The sequence below is a fragment of the Orcinus orca genome, chromosome 9, assembly GCF_937001465.1.
Source record: "Orcinus orca chromosome 9, mOrcOrc1.1, whole genome shotgun sequence".
Taxonomy (NCBI): Eukaryota; Metazoa; Chordata; class Mammalia; order Artiodactyla; family Delphinidae; genus Orcinus; species Orcinus orca.
The window spans coordinates 84,366,573-84,383,515 of NC_064567.1; the positions used below are offsets into that span (position 1 = coordinate 84,366,573).

General features: G+C 36.7%; 1 protein-coding gene and 1 long non-coding RNA gene across 13 annotated transcripts in view; one reads left to right on the top strand and one right to left on the bottom strand.

Annotated features, from left to right (window-relative positions):
* MAGI2 (membrane associated guanylate kinase, WW and PDZ domain containing 2) overlaps positions 1–16,943 on the top strand; it is a 1,374,207-nt gene that overhangs the window by 857,941 nt on the left and 499,323 nt on the right. For all 12 annotated transcript variants that reach the window (XM_049714931.1, XM_049714925.1, XM_049714927.1 and 9 more), the window contains one exon: positions 6,264–6,474. In XM_049714931.1, coding sequence (XP_049570888.1) covers positions 6,264–6,474 — 211 coding nt within the window. The remainder of the gene's footprint in view (positions 1–6,263; positions 6,475–16,943) is intronic.
* LOC125965432 (uncharacterized) lies at positions 920–14,399 on the bottom strand. The gene is made up of 3 exons (XR_007479307.1): positions 14,147–14,399; positions 5,882–6,027; positions 920–1,060 (listed from the first exon to the last, which is right to left on the bottom strand). It is a non-coding gene; the product is annotated as an uncharacterized LOC125965432 (long non-coding RNA).

Sequence of the window (16,943 nt, forward strand, 5' to 3'; positions counted from 1 at the left end):
AAATCTGAAAAGACTCTCTATACTATATGACACTCTGGAAAAGGCAAAACTATGGAGACAGTAAAAACATCAGTGGTTTCCAAGAGTTAGAGGAGAGAGAGGGATGAAAAGCAGAGCACAGAGGACTTTGAAGGCAGTGAAACTACTATGTATATTACAGTGGTGGATGTGTGTCATTATACATTTGTTGAAACCCATAAAACATACAACACCGAGAGTGAACCCTGATGTAAACTATGGATTTGGGTGATAATGATGTGTCACTGTAAGTTCATCAGTTGTAATAAATGCACCACGCTGGTGGAGGATGTTAGTAATGGGGGAGACAATGCATTTGTGGGGACAGGGAGTACATAGGAAATTTCTGTACCTTTCTCTTAATTTTGCTGTGAACTTAAAATTGATCTAAAATATAAAGCCTATTTTTTAAAAAGTCCATTCTGTTCTTAATGGGTACTTTCTCAGTTACTTATATAATACCCAACATATCTGATTTTTAAAAATATTAAGCCACATACAGAAGAAAGACATGTTATCTAAAATGTAGTGAAGTTAATTTCTATTCTCCTTATTAAGCAGGGAAACGATTGTAATGTAGCATGAAATGATAATTTATAGTCCCAGACATGGTAAATATTTGTTCGGTGGATTGTAAGATAAACTTGCCTAATATACTATTTAATGAGTTGAATTGTTTCCCCCCAAAATTCTTATGTTGAAGTCCAAACCACCAGAGTCTCAGAATGTGATCTTATTTGGAAATAGGATGAGGTTATCTTAACTAAGTAGTAGTAGTAATTAGTTCTACTAATTAAGTTTGGCCCACAGTCTCCTTAACTGCCCCTGACCCAGTACGACTAGTCTCCTTCTAAAAAGGGGAAATTAGGACCCAGGCATGTATAAAGGGAGAATACCATATGAAGATTGTAGTTATGCTGCCACAAACCAAGGAACTACCATAAGCCAGCAGAGAGGTCTGGAACAGATCCTTCTGTAACATCTTCAGAGGGAGCATGACCCTGCTGGTGAACCCTTGTTCTAGGGTTTCTAGTCTCCAGAACTGTAAAACAATAAATTTTTATTAAGTCATCCAGTTTTGTTCTATTTTGTTATGACAGCCCTAGCAAACTAATACTTACCATTTGGCCCACAGTCTCCTTAACTGCCCACTGCCTAGCCTAGTGCTTGGCACTTAGCAGGGGCTTAACAGATGCTCAATTAATTAATTAATTACTACCATTTTCCTAGTACATAATATAGCAAGTATAATGCCCATTTCTTCCTTTGCTGACTGTTAAATAATGGAGTTTCTCAGACAGCTGCCTTAGGTACTCTTGTTTCCCTGTGCCTTATCGTCTCCCTAGAGAATTGTATACAGCTCTTTTGTGTCACTGAGTATCCTTCAATAAATCATTGTGGTAGTACTCTGCATTGTTATCCATTGGGGGGAAGTACTTCCTCCCCACCTCCCATGTTGTCTTGCATGTCAAAGAGGGTACTTAATTTTCACTCCACTGGCTCCTTGACTTATTCTGCCCAAAAGAGGTAGAGTGACTTCTCTGAGTGATACATCTTTGAAGGATAATCTGGGCCTCCTTGGCTCAAGTCCTCTTTTTATTTCCTCTTAACACCCTGCATGGCTCTTCCGGGAACAGGTTCTACCCCTGCATGGGAAGCCTGCCGTGGTTCAGTACTGCCTGTGGGTATATTAGCTTGATTCTGCATTTTACCAGAAGCCCTTGACCCTCACCATAAACTGCATCCCTAGATTAACCTTTATGAATAGTAAATGTGGGGAAGTTGTGGTTGTCCATTTGCCTTACTCATTTTTTTTCTCTTATTTTCTTCAAATAAAGAAAGTGGATGCTCCTTATTGCTTACATTTCAACCCAATTCTCAGTAGCCTGATAAAAAGTTCTTTTTCTCTCCCCCATTAAGCTCTTGTCAAGTATCTTGCACATTGTAGGTATAAATTCATGTTTGCTAATGTAACAATTGATTGATTAGATAAGAATAAAGGAATGAATGAATAAATGAGCTAGATAAACTGGGAGAACATGGCTCAGTAATCTCTAGCACATCAATAGTTATAAATATAACTATAGACATCTCCAAAGACTCTAGACTTTTTTTTTTCAGGAGATGTCTCACATTTCTCTTGAAAATATAATAGTTATTTAGATGAAGAAAAAAGTTTATTTGTTCATAGCTAATCTTTGAATTTTTCTGTTAGCATATTCTATATTTTCTCTTTATGCATTCATTTAATCCATTCCAGCTTGGCCTTCCCATCCACCACTCCACTGCAACTAGTACCACAGCTGGTAGCTAACATCCCCAGTGACCTCCATATCTTGAATTTCATTAGATTTTACATCCTAATCTTGCTGATGGACTGTTTAGAAGTTTTGGCCACAGTTAAGTGTTTCCTCCTCATAGAGCTTTGCTTGGCTTCTGTGACATAAAGATCAGCTGGTTTTTCTGTTACTTCCCTGGTTGCTCTTCCCTCGTCATTCTCTCGATGACTTAAATGTTGGAGTTCCTCAGACAGCTGCTCTAGGTATTCTTGTTTCCACTTGCTGCACTGTCTCTCTAGACAATTTCATTCACTCCTGTGGCTTAAATTATAATACAATCTATCCGTATGCTGTAGTCTTTCAAGCTGATTCCCTCCAGCCAAGAACTCATTGACTTGACATCTCCATTGTGAGTTTGGCATGGACTTCCATCTGTTGTGCCTAAAATTACAGCCATTATCTTTCCCACTCCTGACAGAGTCCTGCTCCTCCTGTCATGGTGCCTAGCTCAGTGAATTGCTTTGCCCCCCACTGGGTTTACCATGACTTCTCATTTGTCCTTATCTGTACCTTTTTTAAAATATCATACCAAATCCGTATTCTACATTTTTTTTCAGTTCATAAAAAGAAGCCATGCCCATGCCACCAATGTCTCTGTCTCAAACACAAAAATAATTCCCCAATGGTCTGTAAACATCTACTCTTAACACTCTCAAACCCCCAGAATAGCTAAGAGGGTCTTTGCGGAGAATAAAAACCTACTTGTGTCATCCCCTTGATTAAGACACATCAGTACCTTCTCGTTACTCTCAGGATACAGTTCCAAATTCTGAGCATGCTTTCTAAGGCCTAATCTATTCCTTTTTTATGTATTTCTTTCTCCCTTACTTTGCTCTGAAAGAAGTCACTTGACTCCTTTTTCTAGTCTCAGATTTGATAGCATGTTGGAAAAAGGGCTTTCCTTGATTCTTTATGAGGAATGTGTATGCGTAAGATCTCATCTTTCCCTTTGATAGTATTCATCGCACTTAAAATTGTTTAAAGACTACACATCTTGAAATACTTTGAGTTCCGTGAGAGCAAGGATCATGCCTCTCTTGTTTGCTCTTCTGTCCTCGGTGCCTGACGCCAATTGAGTGTTTAATAAATACTGATTAGGTGAATATTGAATAAATGAATGTGTTCAGATCATGACCTTGCTTTTTAACTTTTCAAGTGCAACACCACATTTGGAAATACCTGAGAACAGTACGCTTCACGTATTGGTAATTACATGCGGTAATAAGGTACAGCAAGGAGAATCTAAAAAGAGCAATGGTACCTTCTCTTGCTGTTTCTTTCCTGCACAATTTACAAAGGTTAAATCTGTATGAAGAATCAGCTGGGAGACTACATCACTAAGGACCATACTATTTTAATAAAATCTTCTTTTTAAGGGCAAAACAACAAAAGCTTGTAAAGTGTTCTTGTCCTAATTCCTAAAGATGCTTTCATATTGCTCTCTGAGACTGACGCATATGGGGGAAAAAATTAATCCAAGCCGTTGATTAAGACAAAAAGTACATTCTACTTTAATTTACTCATTTTAAATTACCTTTATTATTTTTAAACTTATAAATATAATAGCCAACTAATGCAAAGATATGTAAAAAAACTCCCACACCCATACAAATTTACTGTTTTTGTTTAATCAAAGTTAACCATCTGTTGTACATCTTTCCATCTTTTTTGTTCATATAGTTGTAAACAAAATTATGTGCATATATCTAGCTTGCTGTTTGCTTTTTTTTTTTTAAATAGAATTAACAGTGTACACGTATTACTCTTCAATTTGGATTATTCTTTGAATAGTAATGATTAGCACCTTTTCCAGGTCAGCAGGTCTTTACACTACATAGTTTTCCATGGTAACGATAACCACAATTTGTTTAATCATACCCTCATTGATAGGCATCCAAATCGTTTCCAGGTCTTTGCTACTACAAACAGTACTACGGTAAATATTATCATATAGGTGTTTTTATACACCACCACCTTTATTCCTAGAGGTTATATTCTCAAACTGGGATTACTGAGTCGAAGCATATATGTATTTGTATATATTTTTTAATGTTAATAGCTATGGATTAGGTTCCCAAACAATTGTGGAATTTCATATTTCCAAAAGGGCTGCCTCACCATCACATTAACATTGTATGTCAGTAGTGTCTCCTTCCAGTTTCTGGGTTAAGCTGTCCCCACCACGCCTTCTGCTGTGAAGAAGCCATAGTGACCCTCAGTGCAGGCGGATCGGTTCTCTATTCTTAGCTACTTTCCAAGTCTCCACCAGAGCATACTTGGACTTCTGCGTGATGTGCATGCCACAGGGAAGTCTTGGGAGTAGTATTTGCCAAATGTGTTCATCCATTTATCTCTGACACCCCAGTGGAGATTTGGAGCCACTCTGCAGGAAACATTCCTCCCAAAGTTCCAAACTAAAGTAGTTATAGGCCCCCTCTGCTTTTGCCTCATTTGATCTTTTCTGTGGTTTCCCTCTTCTTACCATTACCTTGCCACACCCGAGACCAAAACCTAAATATAGTGGTGCTGAATCCCTGAATGAACCAGGAAGTATCTTAAATCTACATTTCCCCTTTGAATTTCTCTCCCAATCACCATCTTACCTTGTAGGAAATTTCTCTGAACCTGAGCTTTCCAAAGGTAAGATTTCATTCAGAACTTTTGCAGGTTTAAAAGTGACTTTCTTTTGCCTAGATGGATGAATAATATTTTGGTAGAGTTAAGTTCTTGGGTTGCTGTACTTTTCTTTTCCTCAAGTTACTACAGATGTTACCTTACTGTCTTTGAGCTTAGGGTATTATAGATGAAACGTCTGATGATCTTCTGTTCCTCTTTTTTGTGGGTAATTTTCTTCAGTGTGGAAGCTGGTAAAGTTGTTTCTTAACATTGGAGCTTGGAAATTTCACCTAGATGTGTTTAGGTGAAATAAATACTTCATTAATTTGGCCTCAGATTCAGTGAACCATTTTAATCTTCAGACTCAAGTGTTTCTTCATTTTAGGCAACTTATATTCTATTTTTATTGAGTTGTTATTTCTTCTCCCTGTGGCCCTTTTCCTCATTCTGGAGCTCATACCATTTGCATGTTGGTACCCTTGGGTCTGTCCTCCAAGCCTTTTATCATTTCTCTTAAGGTATGTATCTCTTTTAGTTTTTGCTCTGTTGCGTTAGTTTTCTATTGCTACTGTAACAAATTACCACACACCTAGTGGCTTAAAACAACGCATATTTTTTATCATACGGCTCTGTGGGTTAGAAGTCTGACCTGGGTCTCACTGGGCTAAAATCAAGATGTCTGAAAAACTGGTCTTTTCTAGAGGCTCTAGAAGAGAATCTGTTCTTTTGCCTTGCCAGCTTCTAAAGGCCACCCCCATTTCTTAGCTTGTGTTTGGTCCCTTTCTGTCTTCAAAGTCAGCACCAGTGCATCTCTTTTGCCATTCTTCAGTAGTCACATCTCCCTCTCACACTCGTCTTCTGCTTTCCTCTTACACTTGTAAAGACCCTTGTCATTAAAATAAGCCCACCTGAATAGTTGAAGATAATCCCCCAATCGCAAGGTCCTTAGTTTAATCAGTTCCGCAAATCTTCTTTTGCCATGTAAGGTAAAAATCACATGTTCCAGGGCGTAGGGCATGGGCATCCTTAGGGAGCATTACGCTGTCTGCCACACCTGCATTGTGAAATGGTCGTCCAAGTTAGTCATCAGCAATAATTCATTGAAGGATCGGTGAGAATGATGAGTGAAAAGGGAACTCCAATAGGCCTACTGATAATTTTCAGAGCTGGTTACAATTGTGCTTTTCCTATTAGCCTTCACAGAGCTCATTCCCTGATGAGCGTAGTCCGCACTCACTCAGAAGTTACAGTGGCTCGAGTGACTAACCCTATGCTCTTGTTCTCTCATAGAATCCAGTGAACATGAAGACAAGAGTGCAGGTGCCTCAGGGGAGACACCCTCCCAGCCTTATCCTGCACCAGTGTATAGTCAGCCCGAGGAGGTGAAGGAACAGATGGATGATGCAAAACCAACTAAACCTGAAGAGCATGATGAATCAGACCCATTGCCTGATAACTGGGAAATGGCCTATACAGAGAAGGGTGAAGTCTACTTCATTGAGTGAGTTTCACACATTTCTCTGAACATTTCCACAAAGATCATAGTAGTACATAAATGATGTTGTAAATGGAGATGTGGTCAAAGTATTGAATTTCATCAATTGTGATATTAGCTTCCTTCTTTGTAAGAGAATAAGGGGATAGCACCTTAATACAATTAAAGATCCTAGTTTACAGCTATAAATCAACGAATGAGTTAAACAATACCACTGTAAAATTTGTTGCAGTCATGACTAAAAAGGCAAATCTCCATGTGATGTTATTATTGAATTAGAAATAGTGAATTTGTCATGAGGAAATGCTTACTCTACCCTTCCAAGACCTCCATGTAGTTCAAATGAGATAATCCCCATCTTTTAATTCAAATTGGTGGAAACCTCAACCATCATGTCCAGTGGTTTAATAGGATGCAACTATTGAGAGCAAAATACTTGCTAGTCACAAATGAGAGTGTTTTAAGCATTTGACCCTGAGGTCAGGTGTCAATAAAATCATGTGTTTGTATAGCTCATCATACTTATTTTTATTAAATTCCATTCTATTTGTTGCTTACCATTTTTATGACTTGGCAAGGAAAATGAAATGCTAATTCTGAACTCACTAGTGATACATACTCAATCTAATCTTTTCTTTCTTTAGGGACTTTTTTTCCCAAACTGAATTTTTATATATTTTATTAACAACATTGTCTAGCTTTCCTTTTCTTTACCTTCTAGGAGTAGAACAACTTTTTAAAACTCCTAAGTTGATCTTAGCTCAAAATTAAATTGTTGATGTGCATGAGACAATCAAAACGTTCATTAGAAAGAATAAAAACTAAAAATATTGTAAATGAACAACAACCCTTATTCCCTCAAAGTTGTAGAAGACTCAAAGAGAAAAATTAATAGAATCTGAAGTTTTCAGTGCTGATAGTAGATAAAAATATGTAAACTCTGACTATTGAGAAAAATATTAAAACTAGATTCCCTTTCCCAACCTGGAGTGATTTGTGACTTAGATCTCCATAGGCAGAACTCAATTGTGAAATTGGAATGTTACCACATGCCAATATTTAATTCTCACATGAAAACTTTGTAACATGTGGCCAAGGAAATACATAACCAGGTAATTACTTGGTGCTCTGCTTGACTCCAACATGGATGAGAAATGCAGAAAATATATTACCACCATTCACCTTTTGACAAATCTTATAAGTTTAAAAAAGAAAAAAAGAATAAGAATCTCTTGCATATTTCTTATTGCTATAATCAATGACCCAGAGACATCTTTTATCAATTAATTGGAAAAGAGAAAGTCTTATAGAATTTTTTAAATGTTCGAAAGTGTTTATATCAAAAACATAATTTTGTTATTGATAAGCATAGCATAGCGCCACTGCAGACCAGAAGTCAAAATATAAACCCTAGATGTGAGGTCATGCATTGGTGTTCAGAACAACTGATGTTCAGAACAGGGAGACTGATGACATACACATTTTTATTATATAATACAGGCGGAGTAAGACATGTGGAAGTAATAAAAGAAAACCAGCATGGCAAGTTGATGAAAAAACTGTGTCCTTACAGTGTTTCCAATTGCGATTATAAAAACCTCCTTTTTTATGATTATAATATAAACTTTCCCCTTTTAACTGTGTCAGATTTTGGGATTGTGGAGAAAAAGGACTTCTCGTAAGACAGAAGTTGTGTTCATGTTATAGTAAATGATGAGGCTCTGTCAGGACTTGGGAGAATCGACCAAAATGACTCTTATTAATATTCTAGTCAGTCATCCAGTGTCAGAATCCAAAGATTCATTAGATTTTGTTCCTGCTCTTAAATTTATTGTCAAGTTGGGGAAGAGAGAATAAGAGGAATAGTTAATTAGTAAACAATTGATTTTTGAGTTTTGTGATACTATTCAGAGAAGGATACGCTTAGCGTAGACTTAATAAAAGGAAGCATCCTAGGGAAGGTAAAATAACATAGACTTGAAAAGTAGGTAACAGGTAGATAGAGCACTCCAGATATAGGAACTGTCATTGCAAAGACCAGTGAGAAGACTGGTAGTATTAGCAGAGATGTTGAGCTGAAAAATTAAGACAAAAAAAAAAAGAGACAGTTTGATTCGCAGTGAGAATGCTAATGCTGAGGGAGACTCATGCAGAGGTCAGGGAGAGAGAAGAAGCCTGGAGTAAGGGCTGAAGTGAGTGTGTGATGGAAAGGTGATCAATGTAAGAGGCAGTGGCAAATGCCTGCTTAAAGAAGTCATTCACAGAACGGAGGCATCCCCTGGCCCACCCTTCACCAGGACCAGCTTGAGATCTGAGATCTGTCTTTTTTTCCTTCAAAAAGTTTACTTTGACTCTCACGACTCAGTGTGATAAGCTCAGGTGTCACAGAGCAAGGAGGAATCAGTGTCTTTTTCATCTGGTCCCTCATTTTCACACCATCACAACCTGCGCTGCCTCTTCCTTTCTCACTGACCTGCATTTCACTCTGCTGTACTTTTCCCTCAGTTAATTTTCTCCTGACTGCTGGCACTCTTTGCTCGGGAGGACATCTTTCCTTCCTAACTACATTTGACAAAATCAACATTTCAACCCACTGTCATTAATCTGTGGGTATCTTTGCTGTGGAATTCATAATGAATTATTATGTAAATTAACTCTATACTATAAAAGTCCCTTGGAAACAATCTGGTAGAGAAGGATGCAGGGACAGGAGAGGGACCATGATGGGGCATTAGGAGTTTCTTAGGGACTAAGTCATGATATGTCCCAGAATTTCTGGCCAAGAAACTTAAAAAACAAATATTATTTGTAACATAAAAGTTTGCAGTCCTGAAGCAAAATCATAGTGAAAAAAGAAAATAAAAAGGGAAGGTAGAGTAAGTTAAGAGGAAGGTAAAGCAGAAGAAAAGGTAGAAGAGACAGAAAATTAGAGATTTGTGAGGTAAGGAGAGCTGATGATACCAGTGAAAACTACTCTGGTACGAATATTGCGAGAGTTGCTTAGAGTAATGGAAGTCTCCCCTGGTAGGTAACACGTCCTTACTACACTTTACTGAATCTTGTTTCCAGTGGAACAAATATCATGATAAAATATAAAATAAGTGAAATAAAGGAGAAGGACCCTGCAGTTCTGTGTAAAAATTTATATATATATATATATATATATATATATACTCATTTCTGAGTAGAAGAGGGGAACTCTACCTATGCTGAAGTGTTCATTTACGTATATATTTTTGAAATACACACACATATGTATACATACATACATACATGTATGTATGTGTGTATGTGTGTGTGTGTGTGTGTATATATATATATGTGGTGGGTTTTGAGTTAAGGTAATAAGTAATTTCATTTTTTTGTCTTCCATGCAATAATGTTTTAAAATAATTACTGATTTACTCAGTATTGCAAAGTAGTTTATATCTCAGTACTTTACAAGTGCTGCATTTAGAATATGAGAGGAATTTTTGTCATTGTTCTCAATACTGAACACGTGGGCCAACTGTATTTCCCACACTCTTCAAAACTACTTCCTTTGCTGAATAATAAAACGCGGATTCCTTTTATCACTTACAGTGATATTTAATGGGAAAAGGTAAATATCTGAGAAAGTATTTTTAAACAACAGAATTTTAAATGCAGGTGAATGTACTCTTCCAAACATGCTTTAAAGCATTTATAATGTCACATGTTTAGCAATTTTAAAAAGGCTTTGAAATACATAACATTATTTAAAACCAGTAGTTTCCTTAACTCATACTATCTTTTCATTAATATTATCTTTTAAAATAGACAGTATATTAATTTTAAATTCAAATTAGTAATAATAGTTACCACATATTGAGTGCCTACTTTTTTCATGCTGTGTTCAGCTTGTTTAACAGTAATAGCTAGTATGTTAAGCATTTACACTTTGCTCATTTAATTCTCACTTTAGATAGCTGCTGAGGCTTATAGAGGTAAGTAGCTTGCCCTTGGTCATATAACCAGGAATTGACAAAGCCAGGATGATTGATTTCATTTTTTCAGCACATATTTATTGGGCACATACTGTGTGCTAGGAACTATTTTATTGAACCCTAGGAATATAGGGGTCAACAAAACTGACAAGATTCATGTTTTCATGGGACATACACTGGCTCCAGGGTCCTTGCTCTTAACTAATTTGCCATGGTGCGTACTTTACATGTATTATATCATAACCACCCTGTAAAGCATTTGAGGTACCCCCATTTTATAGGTGAGATATAAGGCACCCTTGGACAAATTAACATTCCCAAGGTCTTATAGCTTTGTGACCCTGCAAAGCCATTGCCATTATCCCATACTACCTCCACAATATATAAACAGGCATTGGCTGAAAAAAAAGTTTTATAGTACAAATAGTATTTGTTTTATAAGTTTCTCAGCCAGAAATTCATTCTGCAGAGGCTGAATGTTCCGTAAAGAATAGCTGCCACAGGATTAATCTGGGTTGACATGCTTTGGGAATCCCATTAAATTAGTTCTTTGTTTGGGAGTCAGTTTAGTTAGTGACATACAAGAGACTGCTATTGCTTTGGCAAAAAACAAAACGGCAACAAGAACCTATTTGTTTACTACCAGCTTCCTGAATGGCAGTGAATGCTATGTCATCTTAAATAATAGATTTTTTCAAAGCAAGCTTTTGAAACTGAAAATCACATCTGTGAAAAATGTCATGGCTATACATGGTTTCCCCAGTCTTTGTAAAGGCTGAATTTGCTTTTAAATTCTAAATAAGACACACAATCTGTTGCTTCTTGTGTTGCTGTATTTCCTTAAGTTTTATGTAAATCGCCAATTACCATTTTCAACAAATTTAGAACTTTCATTTATTAAAAGAAGACAAAATATTTGAGAAATTTATTGAAAAGAAAAGGCGTTTTTTGGGTAAAGCCTAATGCTTTCTCATTCGAGGCTCAGCACATACCGATGAGTCGTGAAATCTTGTCTTGACTTACTCTCTGTAATTTGTATTACAATAACAGTAGATATAGTGAATATTTTTATATGTTTTTTTCTGCACAGGATTCTAGTGCAATCTCTAAACAGAAAATAAGTGTTTTAGACCAAACGTTAGTATGCAACAAATAACCATAATATCCAAAACAATATTTATGATAAAACTGCTTTTAAAAATGTTTTCTGAACATATGAAAGACAATATGATGGCAAACTCATATGTTCATATACTTAATGAAATTTTAGGAATATTATTTAGGAAACAGATAACCCACTGTAGAGGCTGACAGTTATTTTTTCTGTGGATTACCAATGTATAAATAGAAAAGATAGTAGCACAATGCAAGTCTTGAACAAAAAAGCTTCTGCTGCTCATTAAATGTATCCAATCATTGCATTTAATAGTTCTTCCTTTTGAAATGATGATCTAGAGGGAAGACAAAAGCTTCCAGAAAACAATGTAATCATTCTGAGTATTTTATTGACTATAGTATAAAATGGAATCAGTCTATATTCCTCTAAAAACTAATGTTAATTTTTAAAAATACATAAAATACACTCAATAATCTCTATGATATTATTGATTCTGAACCTACATGACCACTGTTGGAACTTTAACATCCACATACATCTTGAATTGCTCAGAGGACTCTAAAATATTTACCTGGGCCTTGTTTACCTTGTTCAAAAGGTTATTATGTTTCATGCCATCAGATATTATTGAGTTCAATCTCTTATTATTCTTCTTAGTATTTCCCAGGATGAAAATACAGTGTATCAGATAAAGACTGAGATTCAGAATTGGCTTTTTTGGAGAACTTTTTAAATTCAATGTGTTCGTCATTGTTTTAAGTCTGTTACTGTTTTTTAGAGAAAATGGAGCTAAGGAAAGGAGTGTATTTGATAATAAAAGTTTCTCATTCTACTAATCAGATTTCAGGTGATGAAATGTCATCAGTATTTGTGCAGTAGTGAAAACATTATTTTGATCTTGGTGTCAAGACAAAGGTAGGAAGGAGAGAGGAAAAGGAAACAATGAAAAGAGAAAGGAGGGGCTTCCCTGGTGGCGCAGTGGTTGAGAGTCTGCCTGCCGATGCAGGGGACACGGGGTTCGTGCCCCGGTCGGGGAAGATCCCACATGCCGCGGAGCGGCTGGGCCCGTGAGCCATGGCCACTGAGCCTGTGCGTCCGGAGCCTGTGCTCTGCAACGGGAAAGGCCACAACAGTGAGAGGCCCGCATACCACAAAAAAAGAAAAAAAAGAGAGAGAGAAAGGAAAAGAGGATTTGTCTTAAAATTGGGTTTGAATCGAGCCGTATATATACCTAGGAAACCATTATGGAGTTTGCGCCCCAACTGGACAAACATAGAGTAGATGGAAAAGTAGAATGGAGGATAGACTGTGGCACGATCTATATGACGATTTTGTTTTGCTCCTAATAAACACTCTACTCATTTGATAGCATTTTTATTAACCTAATTCTTTATAACCTCTAAGACCTAATATTCATATGTAGATTATATAAATCACCATTTTAAGACTTTATTCTAGAAAAATACTCAAATTTGATTTTAAAGTGATTTGGATATTCAGGTTTGTAAGGAGAAAATGTTTCCAGTGATTATATCATCTCTATGCATGTGCAATTTAATATAATACCTACTAAGCACCAGGCATTCAACACAGTCATTTAATCAGTGATTACTATTCTCACATAGGAGATAAAGGTCTCAGTTTGTAAACCACTGGCTATGGAGGTGGGAAAAAGATCTCTGATTACCCCCCAAGGGAGTCAAATAAAGCACCTCCGTATCAAAAGCGAAGTTTTAAGTTTAGTATGCCTCTGGTTTTGGACCATAAAAAAAACTTTGGCCTTGGGAATCAGATATCTGTTTAATGCTAGCTCTTTCACTTTCATGCACTAGGTGTGTAACCTTGGACAAATTACCTATCTTCTCTCAACCTTCCTTTCTCTATCTGTAAAATGGAGTTAAAAATACGAGCCACAGAGACTCATTAGCATCAAATGAAGTGAGCTGTGAAAGTTCTACAACAGTCCCTGACAAAGTAGACCATCAGGAAATGTTACAAGATAGTAAGAATAACTTTTCAATGGTGTGGCATAATGTCAGCAGCTTTTCCTGTTGAAGGGAAGCATTTTCTGTATGAGAAGAACGTTTCCTCAAAAAATAAGATATTATTTAATGTGCTGCTTTTGTCAATTTGGCAAAGGTTAAACTTACAAAATATCCAGAAATTTCTAATCATTGCAAGTTAGCCTATCACATCATCAAGGCCATTCTGATATGAATTTAAACTAGAATTGCCAAGTTGAATGAAATTTCACTTCTGGTTTGCTCCAGTCCTCCAGATAGACTTAGTTTAAAATCAGAGAAGACTTTTGGATAGACCATGCTTTAAGGTTTTCATCTGGATTTTTAAATAGGACAGTTATACAACTTGAATAGCCACTGACTCCACTTAATCTCTCACTTTTCATAATCCTCACATTAACGTTATCCATAGAAATACATAGAGTAGTATATTATTATGATTCAAAGTTCCTCGAAAATGTGTGTTCCATTCCTCAGCTAGAAGTTTCTTTGCAAACGTAGCCTCTATATGTGTATGTGTCCCTGTTAAAGAAACTAGTATTGAAATACAAGATTATACAATATTAGCATCTTACCTTCCTGTCATTTGTGCTCCCCACGATTTGGAGAAAAGCAGAAAACTGGTATTCTGCGTCTGAATCTACTCTAGCAATGAAAGTGAAAGGAAATCACATCCTCAAACTTGAGGGAGGATAGTATGCAGATTGTGAAAAATCCTTCAACTGTCCCATTTTACACAGTCTCCTGCCCAATGTTGAATCCTATTTTCAAAGGGAATTGTTGAGGTTTAAAAATATATAGTTTAAGGGAAGTGGAAAAGCCACTTGGTCCATTGTCTCCTAAATGCATTAAAAATATTCCCTTTCTAAGGCATCTTGAAGAAGCATGCAAATTACAAGGCTTGTGAGAACCACTGTTGAAAAATACTGTGCGGTATCTTCATGTGATGTTTGCGACAATTGCTGGAGGTAACTACTACCCACTTTCCTTCAGCATCATTTCAGAAGATCAGCAAAAAATGCTGTTAACTCTAAGAGACTCAAGCTGTCAAAATCTATTAAAGTGACATACCGTTAATGCTAGCTCAACCTAAAAAACAATCATCCTGTAATGAAATGCTTTATAGAAACTCAGGAAAGCTAGGAAATGCATGCTTCTCTACTAAATTAGCCGGTATTTGAGACCCATGGTGGTGTGGTATAGAAATGGTAATTTGACTCCCTGCAGTGGCTTAGTAATGGCCCCTTCATACTTATCCATAGGTGTGTGTGCTTTTGTGAATATGTCTTAGAGACCTAGAAATGACTTTCCTCCAAAAAGGGGGGAAGAATTTGGAAGAAGCAGATGTGGGTAAAAAGAAGGGAAGTTTATTTTCCTTAGTCACCTCCCAAATTTGTTGCTAGTATATAAAAACGTAGACATCAACACACTCTCATACACACACACACGCACACACACACACACAGCACACACAAACTTTGAACTGAGGCATGTCTATAAAGAGCATCTTTACAGTGACTTTATTTTTCAAATGGGAGCAGCAAGCACTGAACCCAGTGCAACTATCCTCACAACAGGATAGTCATAACCCCCTTTCTGTCCATGGGCATCAAGTCTTTATTTGAGGGGAAAAGCCTAGATGATATTGACATGACTGTAAATGAGGACCAGAATGAGATACTGCAGTACTTTACATCCTTCTGGTAGTCGATAATGAAGTGCTATCACACTATACAAAAGTCACATTGGAGGAAAATAAAAGCTAGCATGCTCTCCTGACAATTTATAATTTCACCAACTTCATAGACTTCATCTCATCAGATTATTAGAGCCCTGCTCAGAGGGATCAATCATTAAGGAGTTCCTAAGTGTGAAGAAAATGATTGGAAAGTATTTTCTGTTTACCCCACATGAAAGTAAGCAATAAAAGGGAATCTTCTTTAAGAGCAGAAACTTCATGACCCAAGGATATTAATGTTTCAGTTCTCAGATCAGAGATGGCTCTACACTTAGGCAGATGTACTATCATCCAGAAAACACTATTTAAAGAGAGCTTTAACACTCTGGAATCATTTGCCCACTGCCCAACTTAACTCCATCCTTCCTCCTTTCCGCCTTGAAATTCCCTTCATTAAGTAGGCACTTAAACTCTGGAAGCTTGCTATGAAATATGCTTCCTGGGAGAATTTTCTGAACTTTGCTTTAAGTGCAGATTGGTTCATCAGATTATTTAGCTAACACTTGTAGCTCTGATACAATAAAATATAGTTAAATTTCACTGAAGAAAGAGAAAATACATGTGAATTGATATTATAATTTTGACTTCCTTACAACTGTGTTCAAAGATCTCTATTATCTGGCTTTAGTTTATATTTCTAACCTTTTTTCCCACTTTTTCCTTTCACATTGCATTCTGACTCTTCCCTATATAAATGTCACTTTTCTACACCTGTGACTCTGCTCATTTCTGAAGCCCTCACAGATGTCACATCCTTGATAATTTGTCCATTGATAGATGAGATAACTTGAGACAGCTATTCACAGTAAAGATTTTAGCTCCAATGTATGGTTTCGAGTAGTTCTCAAGTAACAAATTACAGTGTGCATAAGAATCACCTGGAGTGCTAGCCAAAGATGGAGATTTTGCGGCTCCACCTCAAAGATTCTGATTTGGTAGTTCTATGAGAACTACCAGACTCCCAGAATATGCATTGTTAATAAGTCACCAGATGATTCCAATGCAGGTAATTCCAGGACCTCTTTTCAAGACAGTGCTCTAATAACCTTTCTCCTTTGCCTTTTAAATTTCTGGCAAAAGACTTCCCAGAAAACATTTTTTAAAATGAAATTGTCATTAAAAATTATTAATTCCCAGAATTCCATTCCAAAAATGCTAGAGTACAGACATTTTTATCTATCTTCTTAGCTGGATTGAAAGTATTTAGATGGAAGATAGCTAAATGTGGGTTAATGAAGTTGCTGTTAATTACTTTTTGAGAAAATGTAGGAATCCCAAGAACATGCTATAATTTGCATCACTTTTGTACTGCCTCTACCAGCTCTGTAGTTAAAGGGTAACAAAACAACCATTTATGAAAGGGCAGGTTTAAGATGAAAATAATTCTTTTGCAAAACTCAGGAAACAGTATCAGAGCCTGCGAACTGTGCGCTTCCAACTGGAGAATCCTGTATTTGTAATAAATTCCTTTTGCTCTGGATGAGTTCTGCATTTTCAATGAGGTTAACTTGGCAACATTCTAGTTGATTTTAATAAAAATAGCTGCTTTGAGGACAGGGAGCTGAGGTTGCCAATTTTACAGCTGCCTTTGCACGATTACTCTTACACCTCCTTCAGGGCTACTTAGAACCAGT